This window comes from Armigeres subalbatus, chromosome 1 (assembly GCF_024139115.2).
Source record: "Armigeres subalbatus isolate Guangzhou_Male chromosome 1, GZ_Asu_2, whole genome shotgun sequence".
Lineage (NCBI taxonomy): Eukaryota > Metazoa > Arthropoda > Insecta > Diptera > Culicidae > Armigeres > Armigeres subalbatus.
In genome coordinates, this window is record NC_085139.1 from 47891303 (window position 1) to 47908871 (window position 17569).

The window sequence follows — 17569 nt, forward strand, 5'->3', positions numbered from 1 at the left end:
TCAACGGTAAATCATCGAGTGGCACAGTTAAAACACATTATTGAAAATGAATCGGTTCTTTCCGAAGCCAACATTTTATACATTAGAAAGTTAATTCGATGAGAACTTTCTTCAAAGACTACAGTTTTAGTCAGGGTTTGCAGAAATCGTTCTCGATAGACAACAAACAACGTTGAAAGAGAGACAAAAACCTCTTCGCATCATAATGGAACGTACACACGGTCAAGCAGTTTGACTAACATTGACTCCACCTCTCGTTTATTCAAACATCCATCAAGTTTTACCAACAGCGGCACGAACAATCAATTTATTCGACCAACAATATCACACACGAACGACCGAAGCGCCAACTTGAGCACCAACCATCAACAAATATATGGGGGTTTGTGCATCTTCACTACAAATGCTCAAACCAAAATCAAACCGTTTTATTTTTTTCCAACCGAGCCGCCAACTGTCAAATGGTTGTTCGAACAACTTCACACACGTTCCAACAAAGCAGCAACCGAAGCGTTTTCTTGGGGGTGGAGTCAATGTTCGTCAAACAGCTTGACTGGTGTGTACGTTGCATAACAAGCCATGGAAACAAGTCTATCGCACTTGTATACAAGTTGAAAAAAAAACGAGCTGGATAGGCGGCCCCCTGCGAGGGTTTGATAAAACGCTTTGTTCTCAATTTATGTTGGGAACCATATTTTTTCCCCACAGCTGTGTTGAAAAAGTTGAAATGCATCATCAAAACTGAATTGGAGCTTTTTAAAAGAAATTGGTCATGGAGTGTAGCCCTCCGAATCATTTCATTATCGTAACAGCTTCCGAAAAACGTCTCTTTACAATAAAAATACAGTTGAAACTATTGTGATAGAATTTTAATTGGTTATGTCTAGAATATGTTTACCATACAATGTATTGTTTGACGAAAAATGTATATGGAAAAATCTCAAATTTGGTATAATCACGATACTTGAGAACCCTTATATTCTATTGCGAAAACTTTATTTTCAATACAGTAAATAGCTTGGGGGTCTCCAGTAGCCTTGCGAGCAAAGGCGTAGAATTGCCAATCCGGAGATGGCGAATAAGGTACCAGTCAAAACGATTAATGCAAGAGATGGCGTTTTTTCAGTGGTAGTAAAATCGAAATTTCATCACTATAAAACTACTAATCAGTGCAAACTAAGTGCATGAGATAATCTTTTCACCTCATACTTCATTCCTTATCACTACTTTCTTCTAAAACACTTCCATTTTCCATAAATTTGCGAAATACCTTATTTTTCCATACATTTCATCGATTTCCAACTACCATTCTTCCATGAGCTCATGGTGAAAATTTTGAAAATCTCAAAACATAGAGTAGCGGGTTTAACAAAACAGATAGAAACGCCGGTATCGCCACTCAGTGACGAGTACCGTAAACATGGTGCACGGAAGGTTGTTGTCTACACTTTTTACGGCTGCTGCACCCTGGAAGTAAATGTCATCGAAGTAAACAGTCGGTCCCTTATTAGAGTGTATCCATTGTACTTGCCACACAAGATACATACTCATGCAATGGCGGGCATAGAAAAGCTTTCAATTAATAACTGAGGCAATGCTAATAGAATATTAAGTTGAAAAGCAGGCCATGTTCCAGTTGGAATGTAGAGCCATTGAAGAAGAAGAAGAAATAGTTTATAACAGTACATACTAATGCATTTCTATTGTTTGATCTACAATATATTCTATAACATTTTTTTTTTGTTTTGAGTGGTAGTGTTACAATACAATGTATTGATTTTCTATAATATTTTTTATTCGGTAACCAATTGAGTATTCAGACATGGTAAATAAGGGAGAGATTTTCACATTCTTCTTTGGATGGAGAATCCATGGCTTCCATGGGTTTAGTTAGAGGCGCATCCACGTTCCGAGTCGTGGGTAGGACAAATGGAAAATGCCGATTTGGGCTACAGTCTGGTATTAGCGGTAACATTAAGCGATTCGTATAAATTTTCAGGTGTTACAAGCCTACTCTAGTAACATTTTGATTTAATACTGGTTTTATGAAGGTCATAAAGAGCAAATTATGGTTTTGAAGATCGTTATTAAATTAAAATGTTACATGGGTATGGAAGTAGCATCACTTCCATCCGTTAACACAAATAATTATTGAGGACTAATCACTATCTCTTAGATGGAAGCAAGGCACTCTTCAACAGTCGAGATCAGTCCTGGTCACGTTTTTGTGAATGGTGGAGGAAAAAGAATTATTAATTGAGACATCTATACTTAAGAAATGAGCTACGTCCTCTCATCGGTGCCACGGGAGGTTATGGAACTGTTAGTGTGGTAGGAATAGTTTTAGTAGAACGTGAAACACAAAAAGAACTAAGACATATAGAGTAGGAAAAGGACAAGCCTGCGATCGAACCCATGACCTCCTGCTTATAGGCAGAAACTATAGCAACTAGACCACTGAGCTTGTCTCCGCATGGGCAACAATTCTGGTAATGGGAAATCCATGCACATTCTAACTATATTTAGTACTACCACTGAAAGCATAACTGTTCCATGTTGATATGAAATTCATTTCGTTATGGGAAAGTTATGTTTGCAATGTAATCACTTTTAAAAATAATCAGGACTTGAAAAGTTCTTACGACCAGAATATTTATGTAATTTGAGAAAATTTCCTCGATTTTCAGGACAAATGTTGCTTTTCCATTATCGACTATCGAATATTTCATATAATTTGAAAAAAAAAAATACTTAATGGTTTTATAATAAATTATTGCTAACTGTTAGGATTATAGAAAATGTTATGGATCTAGATATAAAAAAACAACCAGAAAATCGCATGATTGTCAAAAAATCTGCTTTAGGACCTCAGAATCCCTTACGTATCAGATTTATAGCGGACTTCGGTATGTTTCTGGTTTCTCAAATTTCAATAGATCTATTAAGGTTTGAAAAAAACTTTTTCCGTGGTCTTCTGATAATCGTGCTTTATCAAAACTTCTAAAAAAATGTATTCGCAGATTTCAATAACTTCTATTTTACCGCTGTAAAACGTTTAGAATCTGAAAAGTAAAAATTGGGCATCTTTAAGCGTTTTGAGGATTATAAAGTGCCTGAGGTCCTGAAGAACAGTCAGTCTATTGTTTAGGATCCCGAAAACATCTATGATTAATTGTTTGGACTCTGAGCTTTAAAATAACCTTCTGCCAACACACAAATTCTTACCATATCGATGGACTTCATATATTCTTACCATAATCATGGGTAGGACAATGCTTTGACTGTCCCACCCAGGATAATTCATGCGTAGGACATGTCCTACCTGTCCCACCCACCCCCGGCGCCACTGGGCTTAGTAAACATATTGAAGTTTCCAAAATTGAATACACTACATTTTACGAAATCATATGCCCAATCGGCGGTCGTAACAATCGCCGCTGGATGGAAGATTATTCAGAGTTTTCTTCGGTAATACCAATGCTATGGTCTAGTTGTTCAAAGATCGAAGTATATAGATATGGAAATAATACTTCGGTTATATTATTTAACGCAAAATCCGATCCAAATGTACATTTAAGAAAATATTCCAAGCATAAAAATACATGATTATGGTGATAGGTTTTATGGTGAATCATTGTTCACACCAACCCAACAGTCTAATCTAGGGACAATAATATCGTAAACATCATTCCCGCAGATAATAACATATTATCGCACCAATGAGCTTAATTTCGATAACTCTTCCAAAAACTTCCTATCGCGTCATCATTAACTTCATTTATTAGGTACGACTCCCGGCTGAAGGCACAGTTGAACCTCTGACAGAACCCACTCCTTATCATACCAGTCGCCATGGGGGGTTCTGCGGGCGTGCTTCTTCTACACATCTGGAACGGCATGAGCTATGCCTTGCCCATTTCGACTTTTATCGCAAGAGACAACCATGTGGTCTGATAGGGAGATTGTTTTCCGAACTCTTATCGCGCCTGATGAGCGTGTAATTATCAATTTCGATAAACCACCTGCCCAACATTTAGTTTTATGGACTTATTTTCATATTGAGGAAACAAACAAGAAATAAGGAACAGGCACCATAGCGTTCTTTTTTTATTTTTTTCAATACTTAATCAAAGTGATTTTTTCAAAAGGCAACATGACGCTACTTGAATATTTTTCACCATTACTCTGTACATTGAGGATAATATAAGGAACTCTCCTTTTGGAACTGTCTGATGATGAAAACCAATATCAATATAAATAATGGAAATTTGGAGTTTTGTTCGCCACTTGAGATATTCTTTTATTATTTAATTTATATTTGGCACTAGGTATATTGTTTATATTTATATATGAAAAGGCAGCAAATTTCACTATAAAGCTAAAAAAAACATTTTTTGGCGAGTTGTAAGGAAAATCGACACAATTGCATCAACTTTGATCAAGAGAGCGGAGCTGCAATCAGCTCTGCTTTTGACATATGTATCTCATGATATGAATCGTCAATGAGCAAGGTCAGATAAGTACAGTCAACGTGTCTGATAAATCGCACTAATATAAATCATGTAAAAATAACCATTTTCTATTTGTAGACTTTTTACCCTTCACAAAAAGGGCAGAAAGGCCTTAAAATGAATCATATAACTTCGAGAAATCCGCGCAAAATAAAATCACGTGAGAAGTCTCGATAGGGCATATTGCTCCGCGCCCCTCTGCATTCGCTTCGCTCAGCCAGGAGCAGAGCGGTTTATCGCAAACGTCCCCTCTACACAACTCATTCAGCGTGAAGCGCATGGCGTTCTGGCACGTACTCTCGCATCGCGCACGGTTGTTTACAATATTGCGTATCACGATACGCCGTTCACCTTCATTGTATCCTAACTTCCCGTTGTTTTCAAACGTATTTTTACACTGATGCTTCTGAGGCTAGCAAATACACACCCGATTTATTGATCATAACTACCGGCTGAAAGCGGTTGGCTGAAGCGAAATGTTTTGATACTAAATCTCGGTGTTATCCGACCTCGGTCAACAATTTTGTTTACGCTATCCCAAATAGGTGGTGCGTAACTGAAATGTGCTCACCGTCACGCAAAAGTGGAATATGTACCTAACATTTTACTTACCAATCGTATTTTTATCAACAGATCTTATAGCAGCTTGGACCTTGAGAAAAATAATATTTTCCATCTGGGTTGTAAAATGAGTAACAATTTATGGCCACATCCGTATTTAATTGTCTTGCGGCAAGTGTTTCGTTTAATTTTTCTTCCAACTGGGATATACCTCCTATAGCAGATGATGAGTGACGAGACGATGATTATTTCCGAGCCGACGAGGAGCAATATTAGTAAATAAGTCTTAACGAATTTTAAACTGTATACAAATTAACAGTAGCGGCTTATGGATTCTTCCTCATCTCTGGCGCAATAAATTAATGGAGCTGATGCCAAAATTCGAAATGTGTAGTTCTTCCTAGCTCTATACCTGATGTACATTGTCGAGATTTATCTTTACCTATTTCATTCAAGTGAAAGGCTACAGTTTGGTGGTTCAAACAATAATTATTGTTATTATAATTTTTTACATACTTGTACAACCCATATTACAGGACTTTCTACCTCGATTATATGGACATGTTTTTAATCTTAATTTTTTTGTGTTTTGGGGTTTTTAAAAGCTGTAAAATATTCTTCGTCATATGTATTTTACATTGATTCTATAATCATTAAGGTACATTGAAGCATATTAAGGCCAGTATGGCTTGTTTCCAAAGTAATATATGACGAAAGCGCTCACTGAACCATGTGATCGGCTGACTGGATTGATTTACCACTTTTATGTTGCAAATTTTAATATTTTTGTCTATTTCATTGATCAAAAACAGCCACGGCCACGTCCTCACAAATGGAAGAGGAAAGATGACAAGTATTTTCAGGTGATCTCTGCTATATAAATACGTAATATGAATTGTGAGCCTGACAGTATGCGAAGCAAATGATGAGATGAGATTGTCGCATTTAGCAGCTGTTAGATCAGGCCTGCCCAACTTTTTCAGCCTTAGAATTCACACTTGCTGGCGGGTCAAAAAATATTCGGTACATTACTTTTTGAATATTTTCAAATTAATCATTTTTATTTTTTCATTTGCTATAAAAATTAAACACGATTTTATTGCGTTCAAACAATCTTTTTTGTTTATTTTGTTTCCGTCGTTGCATTGGAGATCTATTTGAAACATTAAATTAAATTATTAACAACATTAACTCATCTATTCAGGATAACTCAGCTTCAGCTACAGTGGCTTTCCTTCATCTTGTAGAAATTGTGCCATTTTCTTTTCGAAAAGAACGAAATCTCTCAAGCATGGTACCATGGCTTAGTCACTGAAACTCGCAGGGTTATGTTCCCTAAAGTTGATAAAGCTGATTGTCTTAATAACGAGCGTCAATACTGGAGGAATATTAATCGTTTTTGCATATCGGTCCATTTGGTAAATATGCAAAGGCAGGGAAATATCACCATACCCATGTGATTGTTTTTCCTTATGCTTAGAATTGTCACAACGCCATTGTTCTTTTCTGTCATTGCTGAGGCTCTATCAGTCTAAGGTCACTTAGGTTTTCGAAGGAGAAAAAAAGTTCCTTCACACAGGTCTTAACAGCCGTCAGGTTTTCCCGCTAGTTATTCCCTGCATTGGGATCAAAGCTGCCAATTTCTCTATCATTCGAGAATGACCAAGAGGAATCTCTTATGGATGAATCGCCACGTTTTTTACGTCAGTATTTTCATCGTTTGCGAGAGAGTAGAATAGCGGCTTTTTCACGTACGTAGCTTTCAAATCTTCTGCGAAAACTTTTACTCTTCACCGTCTTCCGCGCAAACTAATGCTACCTCAAAATTTTGTAGCCAAATTTTATTATTTGAGGGGGATTACAAAGTTTTACCGAGAAAATAATAAAATATTGAGCTTTCATAGAAAATTCTTTAAGAAAACTGATGAGTTTTTCGATTTTATCAATTTACGCCTTTAATTTTTATTTCCCACCCCCTTCATTATCGAAAGGTCAATGGGACGAAATGAGAAATAAATATTTGTACCATCCCAAATGGAAGACACAGTAAGAATGATGTGGAACATCGCGTTTTCAATAAAGATCGATCAGAGTAGTTTATGTTCACTTTAAAAAAAGGAAGGCTGGTTTGCTTAATTTGTTCCGAAATTTTAAAATATTGAAGGGATAAATCCAAATCTAAATCCAAGCATTCTATGAAATATGAAATTTGAAATTAATTTAAATTTCTTGAGCTTTGAGCCTTTGAAATTCTATCAACTGGGCCCTTTCAAATTTCATATTTCATAAAATGCTTGGATTTAGATTTGGATTTATCCCTTCAATATTTTAAAATTTCGGAACAAATTAAGCAAACCAGCCTTCCTTTTTTTAAAGTGAACATAAACTACTCTGATCGATCTTTATTGAAAACGCGACGTTCCACATCATTCTTACTGTGTCTTGCGGTCGCTTACAATACAATCATTTCAAATTATGTGAAATATTATTTTTCGTTTCAAATTCAAATAATGGTTAGGAATTCAAAACTTACATATTTAAGGTGACTAGGGGAGGCACTACACACCGTGTTATTTTTCTCATCTTTCTCTTCTTGTCATCTAGTAATTTTGGAGCGGCGTATTTCGGTTTTCAGTTGTTTGATGTAACTGTAAATGTATCAGCGTGTAGATTGAGGGTAAGCACACGCCGAAAAAAATTGAAGCATCCAATGATGAAAATGATGACGTTTTTATGATTGTTCGTGATTCTCGTATCACGTTAATCACAAATAATAAAAAAAGAGCTTCTCGAGCTGGTTTTTATATTCAATCAGCTCAAGGCTTGGGGATTATACTGATGCTGAGCGACAAAAAAAATATCTGGAATGTAAATAAGCAGTTCTCAAATTAATTGCTACTTAAAGGAGGTTATTGTGGGGTTTGAGTAAGTTACCATCAGCGTGTGATTATATATTAACACCTCAGCGTGTCAATCGATGAGCAGCAAGCCATGACTCGGCCTCTTCTTGGCACACGCACCCACGGAGAGCTGCGGTCATCGCATTTCACTCCGGCTATTTGGGGTCACCATACCTACCTGGTTGGCTACAGCGTCGATACACCTATGCCTGGCCTGGCATATTGTAGAGCTCCAGAATCGTCGGTCTTGGGCGATGTTCCTCCAGTTTTCCCGAACGTTCAGGGCTCCCAGGTCCGATTCCACCGCCTGCAGCCAGCGTGTTCGTGGCCTTCCACGAAGTTGCCGGCCCCTATCTGGTTCTCTGTTGAATATTATTTTCGCTATTCTTTCTTCCGACATTCACACTAAGTGACTGAAGTCTGCCGTATTTTATACGATTCACAATATTTTTTTCTTTGTATACTTGATACAGCTCATGAGTCATGCGTCTACGCCACACACCATTTTCTAGTTTCCCTCCGAGTATCGTACGCACTTTTCGATCGAAAACCCCGAAATCTCCCTGGTCCACCTCTTTTAACGTCCATGCTTCATGTCCATAAAGGCCCACTGGTTAAATCAGAGTTTTGTATAGAGCAAATTTCGTTTCCGTTTGCATGTTGCGGGACCTAAGCTGGTTACGTAATACGTAAAAGACCCTATTCGCAGCAGCTATACGTCTTTTCACTTCATGGGAAACGTCATTGTCACATGTCACATGTCACAACAAATTTTACAACAACGTCAAACACATCCCCATCAAGTACTACCTCAGGACTAGATCTTTCTCTATCTCTTGCTAGAGTTAATGGTCAAGCCTATCCTCACCGTCTCCCTCTTCAGTGGGACAAAAGCTTCTACTACTGCTCTGCGATCGATTCCAATGAAGTCGATGTCGTCCGCAAAGTCTAGGAGCATATGCGACCTCGCGATGATAGTACCGTACCTCTGCACGCCAGATCTCCAAATAGCGTCCTCGAGTGCAATGTTGAACATTAAATTCGAGAGTGCATCATCCTGCTTCAATCCGTCTAAGGTCACAAACGAGGTTAACACTTCGTCTGCTATCCGGATACTTGATTTCGAGCCATCCAGCTTTGCACGTATCAGTCTAATTAGTTTCGCCGGAAAACCATGTTCGGACATTATCTGCCACAGCTCATTTATTTTCACTGAATCGTACGCTGCTTTGAAATCAATGAACAGATGGTGAGTCTGCAAGTTGTACTCCCGGAATTTATCAAGGATCATCCGCAGGCTAAACATCTGATCTGTCGTTTATCAGCCCTCACGAAAACCTGCTTGGAATTCGCCGACGAAGGACTTCTCAAGCGGTCTCAGTCTGTTAAACAGGATACGCGACAGGATTTTGTACGCCGAGTTCAGAAGGGACCACCCTCTGTAATTGGCTCACTCCAGTCTGTGCCCTTTCTGATAGGCCATCCAACCAACAACCGACAGGCAGTTCTTCGTCCTCCCATATTTCCTGAATAATGTGGTGGATTGATTGATGCAGCTGCCCGCTTCCGTGTTTGAGAAGCTCGACCGGGGTTTCCCAGAAGCTTTCCTGTTTTTCAGCTCGTTTAGAGCTTTCTGTACCTCGTCACGCGTTGGTGGTTTCACAGCTTGACCGTCGCCGACTATGTCTATCCTGCTTCTTAATACACCTTCATTTTCACCGTTCAACAAATCTTCGAAGTGCTCCTTCCACCTGGCTGCCACCATAGTTTTGTCCGTCAGCAAATTTCCCTCTCGGTCATTGCACATGGCGGGCACTGGCGCAGTCTTATGCGCCATTGACAGTTGCGTAAAACCACCGCATATCGTTTTCTGGTACTCCTCATCAAACCAACCATTTCGTTGGCGTCGCTGTGCAGTGCCTAACACTTCATGCGCTGTTGTAGTCACAGCTTCGTGGATATTTTCCCACAAACTGTTGACGTTGCCAGATCCGGTGGCATATCCTATCCGCTCGATCAGCTTCCATTTGGCAAGACTTTAAATTGATAGTAAGGATTGATTTAAGACTATACTGTCGTTCTACGCATAATTGTCCCATGTACATAGGGAATCCCAGCAAACATGGGACAAATATGCGTATGACGGCAGTATACATATAACAAATAATGAAATAATATGCACAGTTAGATTTTGTGATCATTATTATCGTGAATTTAGGCCATCCAGTTGAAATCAAGTATCTAATTCATTATGTTGTTCAATTATAAAATTTCCGTTTCCGTGAACTCAGTTTTGATATTATGATCCCAGAACGTTTTAGAGCTTCAAAACCCGTCGAAAAATATCCTGCTATTTGGGTGAGACGGTATAATGCGCCCCACCTGGCCAAAACGCCCCCCTTTGATATCTAGAAAACTATAACTAACTAAGGGTAAAAATCAGTTAGTACCTTTAAATATGTGTAAAACCATCATACCATAAGGATTTTTTACTTTTTTATTATGAGATAGATGAAATACTGATAAAGGGCTATGAAACGTCTTTGGTTATGGTGAGGCGTATTGCCAAGGCTCTTTTTCAAATCCGTTTTTTCGCGACTTTATTACGTCTTCTCAGTAATATTTCTATATCACTACCCACAGGCAATGCACTTGCGATTTTTTGTACTACTAAATAACACAAAGTTTGAATAAATTGCGTTGAAAAGTAAAAAGTTATCAAGGTATTGTCTGAGGGGAGACATATTATACCGCCTTACCCTGAATACGAACATAGTTCAACAACAATTGTACAATTTGTTTTGAACCTTGATCATTTCATTTAGCAAGTGTAGGTGCAAAGCACTAATAGGTGGATAGGATCCCTGATTTACATTCCATTAAATTCATTGCAATGCATCTTGCATTTAGGCCATAACTTTTGAGCCCATAGTCTGATCGGGATAATTTTTATATTTTTATATAATAGAATAGAACGTGACTAAGTTCTCCGTTGAGTAAAATTTGTTACGATCAAATCGATTAAGGATAAGAGCAGTCCTTTTATAGAAAGCTCATTTTTAAATCGATCATATATTTATCTCATACGCTTTATTACTAAAACAAGAAGGCACTGAAGTGAGAATTCGTGGAAAAGTATATTATTGGGTCCACATTAAACTTTGCGAACTCTTCATAGGTGGGCGAACTCTTAGAACGGTGTGCAAGATAGCTACTGAAAAAAGTTACGTCCTAATAAAACTCAACATCTTCTGCATCATCATAAAATGCGCTTAAACTTGCGGATTAGACTGTAAAGCAAAAATTTATATTTTCTCTTTTATTAATTTTATCATGTAACACAAATTCCGAGAAAAAATTACTTCGATTATAGAAAATAAGATTAATAGATACTGAATTTCACTGCGGGAAATTGGGATATTTCGTCGTTGCTTCTCGCTTCATTTGTACTACAGATAAAACGAACCCATTTACCTTTTCTGCATTTTTATTACTCAAATCGTTCAATATTTGAGCAATGCTTAGATCATTAATTTGAATGCCATCCAGTGTTGAAATACTAAATTTGAAAAACTTAAAATTCATTCAACAACAACATTGTACAACCCTAAAATCCGTTTTTGAATGCCAAATGGAGGCCTAAATATTTACAAGATCGAGAATCTGACTCAGCCACCTTCAACACGAGTTTGCTATTTGTAACTGCGAATCTTATCACTGAACTACGGAAAACCTTAAAATTCCATGATAGGTGATTGGCCCTAAGATTTACATGAATACGGTCGAACTTCGAAGTGTGACACATCGCAAAAGCGGAACATCGTAATCATTCATAATTCAATGATCAAACAATTTAATTTGCACTATATTCTGTGCCCCCGGGAAGTGTGAGTTTCGCTAGTCGCATATATTTACCTCCATGATTTCCTTTATCATGCGACCGGCTTGAATGCTCTTATCACCTCCTTATCGAATTGGTTTTCCAATCATGAACATTTTTGGTATTTCCTACAGATTGGCCCCTTATGACACATACGTATCAAACTCATAAGTTATTCCTATACATCATTTTGGAATTAACTTAAAGACTTTTTCCTTTTTTCGTCTCGAATATGAAGAAATATTCTATATTATGGAGAGGAATCGAGTTTTCACGAGATATATCTACCCAAAGAGTTTTTTTCTTTCTTTTTTTATATGTCTTTATTTTTACTTATTTTTTTCATCTATTGCGTTTATTAGACAGGCTCAGGGTGTATTTATTTTTTATTTATTTTTTTTATTTATTTATTTCGTCAACCGACGTAGACTAGTACATATACAATATACATGTTTTTCTTTATTTTCTTAATGCTATAAATACGGTATTATAGTGTATAAAAATAAAAATAGTTTGGTTAAGTAGTGTTTAATTTTGGGATTTAATGTAAATTTAGATGTGTAGGTTTCGAATTGTGACAAAATATTTTTTAGGTTCTGCCGAGACATTATAAAGTCAATAGTTTCGCAGTGTTGATGGCCATCATCTGATTGAGAGGTCCGAATTTTGCATAATTTGTACGGCAGTGATTAATTAAAATGTATGTCGATGACGCAGTTGTCGAGATGGTGTGTAGAAATTTAATTTCGATAAAATGTTTGTTGAATCAATACGCTGCGAAACTATATCGTTAATAAATGAAACCATTGCAGTTTCACGACGCTCTTTCAAAGATTGAATGTTTATAAGCTTGCAGCGTGCCTCATATGATGGAAGTGGAATGTTGTCCAACCTAATTTACGAAGAGCAAATAATAGGAATTGTTTTTGTACTGATTCTAATCTTTCTTCGTGTACTATTGAAAATGGAGACCATACAATGCTGCAATATTCCAGTATCGACCTTACATAAGCAATATATAATGTTTTAATTGTGTATGGGTCATGAAAGTTATAGCTGAAACGTTTTATAAAACCCATCATATTATTTGCTTTATGAATAATGGTGTTGTAATGGTCGATGAACGTTAGTTTGGAGTCCAAGATAATTCCTAAATCCCTAACTCTATCGCATTTCTCTACAACCTGGTTTCCAAATGTAATTGAGAGATTTGATGCTGTTCTTTTTCTGCTGAATGATATAAGGTTACATTTTTTTACATTCAGTTGCAATAGGCTTTTATTGCACCATTCGTAGAATGTGCATATTTCGTTCTGGAATATGTTGAGGTCATTTTTATTCCCTATTTCTATAACACCCTACGGAGCCGAGACTCTTTATGATATTTACAATCGATATCATTTTATCATTAACAGCTAGTAACGGGAAAGGGACAATACTCGTAGCGATTTAAAGTTAGATTGCGTAATTTCAGGATGGACGAAATTTGACGTCAATAACGATAGGACATTGACTTCTCCAAAGCCAGAATCACCAACACTAATGTCATTGTGTAGGATGTTTAAAATAAAAGTGGGTGGTAATTCAGTTGCAGCAAACTATCACAAACACTTTGAGAGGAATACTGCTGAATCACGCATAATTCTATTCATTTGGAAAAGTCAATAGCATCTTCCGGATGACCAGAGCTACATGGTACACGGATCAATAAAACAGAGACAAAACAAACTGGGAAAATATGACAATATAATACCGACTTGCAACCCTAGGCTGGATCATCATCCCAAAGAGCTACTTCAACCACTCTCATGTGTTTTCCTCATTACATTCCTCATTACAAGAAAGGCGCTAGGTGGATTAATCGGATTTCATTTGAATAGTGTTAACTGTATTCAATTATTGTTGGAGGTTATTTTCAATTAACATTCAGAAACATCCCGCTGACATCGCTTTATTAACTAAAACCACCCTCTTGTCCTTTTCTCATCCGCAGATCTCCGAGTGTGCCAAATGGGGTGGAACGAACATGGGCGCCACCATCATCTACTTTGCCATGCAATCGCAAAAGGCCAATTCCCGATGAGCTGGGAAACTTGTCCAGCGCATAATATCTGCAACATGCTGCAATAATGGGAGAGAGTGAGATCGCGAATAAAGAGTACTAGTCGTGGACTCTGGTTGACTGGAGGCCATGCCTCTCCGGTCGAGCCCATCAAAAAGACGTGACTGTATTATATGCATAAAATAGATTCTATGTGTATGAAGTTAAGTGATTCTGTTGTACACTAAGTGTAAATTTACTAGGATTAAGAATAGCGGAATCTATATCTTTAGATTACCATATTAATGTTAAACATAGGAATTTGTTGTTTAGAGCAAATGTTGTAAATATCTTTTTTGGATCCTAAATTTTAAGAGAAGCTAAAATCTGTTGAAACTTGAACAATTGAAAGTAGTGTTATTGTTTAAACTTGATTATCCAAAAGTTGGCAAACCAGAGAAATAAAGTGATTTCGGTAAAATCTTAGTTTGATTAATGACAAATCATCGCTAACGAACATATAATATTAGTGTGTAAGGTGCGATTCGCACCCGATCATGAGAAGACCATCCTAGTCCGGTACGTGATCAGACTCGAGAGTTTCGAGGTGTGAATACGTCACAGCGGTTTCTCAAGTCCGCGTGAGCAACGGAAAAAAATGTGAAATATTTTCGCTAATTATAGACGACAGCTTTCTGTGCCAAATTGTTAATTTCCTTTATGTGTAAAGAGAGATCTAGACAGTAAGATGAATTTATCGCTAATAAAGAAGACATGATTTATTGCCAAAACAAAACTTGTAAAGTTCTTTCTACACAGTTGCTTTATTCTGTTTGTGCATTTCTCGTCCACCAAAGTGTACCGAAAGGCTGTAGGTTAACTCCAAAAACAAACTTTTGATAGGAGGCTTTTTTGGCATTCGGCTCTGTTTAAATATGAAGATCTCGAATGAGGGAATTCAGTTCAGAGAGAACATTTGCCGATTCGTGTGATTTACAATTGCCTGAATGAGCTTTGAGAAGCAACCTACTTTTCAAAACTGCAGATGACCTCGGCTTACCGTCATCTGGAACGTCATCCAGATTCCAGATTCACGTGACGTTACCACATTCATGATAAATCGGGGGTTGATGCGGTTCAAACGACTTATGTTTGGGATCAACTGCACTCCGGAAATATTTTAACAAGTAATAACAGAAATGTTTTCGGGATCGATGGAGTTGCAGTCGACATTGATGATGTTGCAGTAACAGGAAGCACGTGAGAGGAACATGACTTCAGGTAACAGAAAGTACTAGCTGCCTTGAAAAGGAACAATGCGAAATTCAATCTTAAGAAATGTCTATTTGAAGTGACCGAACTATTGTCTATCCGGAACAAAGTTAGAACGCTTTTTATGCCGAAGTTGGATTTTTCTCCAGATACAAGCAACTTTCCCAACTTCGGAAGTAGTGCGCTGGATTCGCCTGAAGATGCGCTAAACAACGCATTAATTAGTTTGACAGATAAAACTTCGGAAGAAAGTTCGGTTCGGTCCGGTCCTGGCTTCCGAATTCTAAGTTGGTGCTATGCCGACAATAAATATACAGGACTACAAATTGAAGTAAAAGATTACAGCTATATGTACGGGACTGCCGGGTGTCAGAACAAAAGAGGAAGTTCGAAGCTTTTTATGGCTCGTGAACTTTGTAGGTCACTTCATTCTAGAGCTGTTTACTCGCAACCAAGATGAATACACCACTAGGTGTTCCAACCTGCTAAATTCACGATTCAGCCATCTTGGATTTTAGTATAGACTAACGCAAAATGGACTCCCCCAAGAAATATGAACGCAAAATGAACTTTTGTTCGAGAAGACGACCCGCTCAAATGTCAAAATCCATCGGGTGAGTGAATTTGATGAACTCCTACACAGGTCTACACTCACAAAAAACTCCGCATTATATTCATGAGTTCACACATGGATTTTTGCAATGGGGGTAGCGAAATGGATTCCATATTTTCGACACATATATTCCATGCGCCCACATGCATTGCATGAGTGTTCACACATACTATCCATGTGGGTCATAGTATCCATGTGTGAATTTGTATGTAATTAAGTATGTGCCGACGCATGATATGCATATTTCAAAATACATGGATTTTTGCCATAAAGTATGTGTCGATTTTCCTGAGTGTATGGGAGAGCCAGCCGGTTTGTTTATATTTTGCACCGAAAATGAATTTTTCACCCCCGCCTTCTTCTCGTCCATAAATTGGGAAGATTGAAACACCTAGCTGTGTATTCATCTTGCTCGCAACCGTGCCGCTTCGGCAATTCATCCGTGATGAAGTTGAATATTCCGAGAAAAAAACACAGTAGGCCACCTTCAACTACTTTCGACAAGAGCTGGCAACCACAGTAAGGAAGCTAGACGCTTATTTTTTTCGCCTTAGATCTCAGCATTTTTTGTTTATTTTCCCGAGGTGGGCACCGTCGAGTTTCAAAAATCTCTGTAAAAGTGACGTTTCAGTTGCTGAGATACGGTAAATATTTTGCCGAAAATTAGTAATAAACTAAATTTCCTGCCGAAGTTCAGTTCTCAAATTTACTAAGCTACAGCTGGGCCCGATTTTGCAGAGCTCAAGAAAGGAAAACTTAGTGAGGGATTTTTAGATTCTAAGAATACAACAAAACAAAAGTCTTCGTAAATGCCTCTCCTGAAGGTTTAAGAGCGGTACTCATCCAACGCGACGGCGCGGGTTGGTCTAGGATCTTTAGCTTCACATCAGATGTCGAACGAATGGCGTTGGCGAAGGTGGACGTCAGGCTGCGTAACGAAGGTACCGTTAGTACATTTCGCAGAGATAGCAGGGAGTCCATCATCGACGTCACGTTCTGCAGTCCGTCGCTAGTGAGAAACACGAACTGAAGAGTTAGTGAGGACTATACATATAGTGATCACCAGGCTATCCGGTATAGTGTTGGAACACGAATGCCGACGGTACGACGACAAATTAGGCCTAGCGGGCGAAAATGGAAGACGAAGGATTTCGACAATCTTTTTATCGAAGCACTTCGAGCAGACAGCGGCGCTACAAATCTCGATGCAGATGTGCTGACAGAAACTCTTGCAAAGGCATGCGATGCGACGATGCCAAGGAACAGCTGGCGGCTAGATTACTACTAGTGGAACGAAACTTTTGCTAGTCTTTGTGCTGTATGTCTCAGAGCCATAAGACGCTACCCCGTAACGCTGGATAGACACCTTTGCGTGGTGTGTTTCGGTGTAAGATCTATCACGGTCATATTGTCAGCTACTGGCAAATCCTGACCCAACGAATACCTTCCCCAATATCCAACTCCGTAGTACTTATGAGGGTGTCGCTGAGTCGGAGGCCTCTCGTTAAGTAAGTACTAGATCAACAATTCCTTCCTCTTCCAAGTTACGGTGAAGATGGGCGGGGCCAGGAGTAGTAATCCTCATGCTTTTGTGATTTTTATCCTAGATTGAAATCAAGGACCACACCCACCTTGATTTCTGATAGCAATCTGGATAAGGATTTCAAAAGTAAAACATGAGTATCACTAGTGTCCGATAAACGAAGTACACCGTAACTATGCTATGATATGCTCTGCCCCAGAGCCATAGGACGCTTTTAGAGAGCAAGGTCTGAAACGGTCAGAGAGGAG

The 17569-nt window shown here is 38.2% G+C and overlaps 1 protein-coding gene across 2 annotated transcripts in view; it reads left to right on the top strand.

Moving 5' to 3' along the window:
• The window catches only part of LOC134225178 (uncharacterized), a 40544-nt gene extending 25855 nt beyond the window's left edge, over nt 1-14689 (top strand). For both annotated transcript variants that reach the window (XR_009983187.1, XM_062705043.1), the window contains exon 4: nt 13846-14689. Coding sequence is in view for 1 of the 2 variants with exons in the window: in XM_062705043.1 (XP_062561027.1) it covers nt 13846-13935 (90 nt within the window). In the remaining variant the exon portion in view is untranslated. The remainder of the gene's footprint in view (nt 1-13845) is intronic.
• The last annotated feature ends 2880 nt before the right edge of the window (nt 14690-17569 follow it).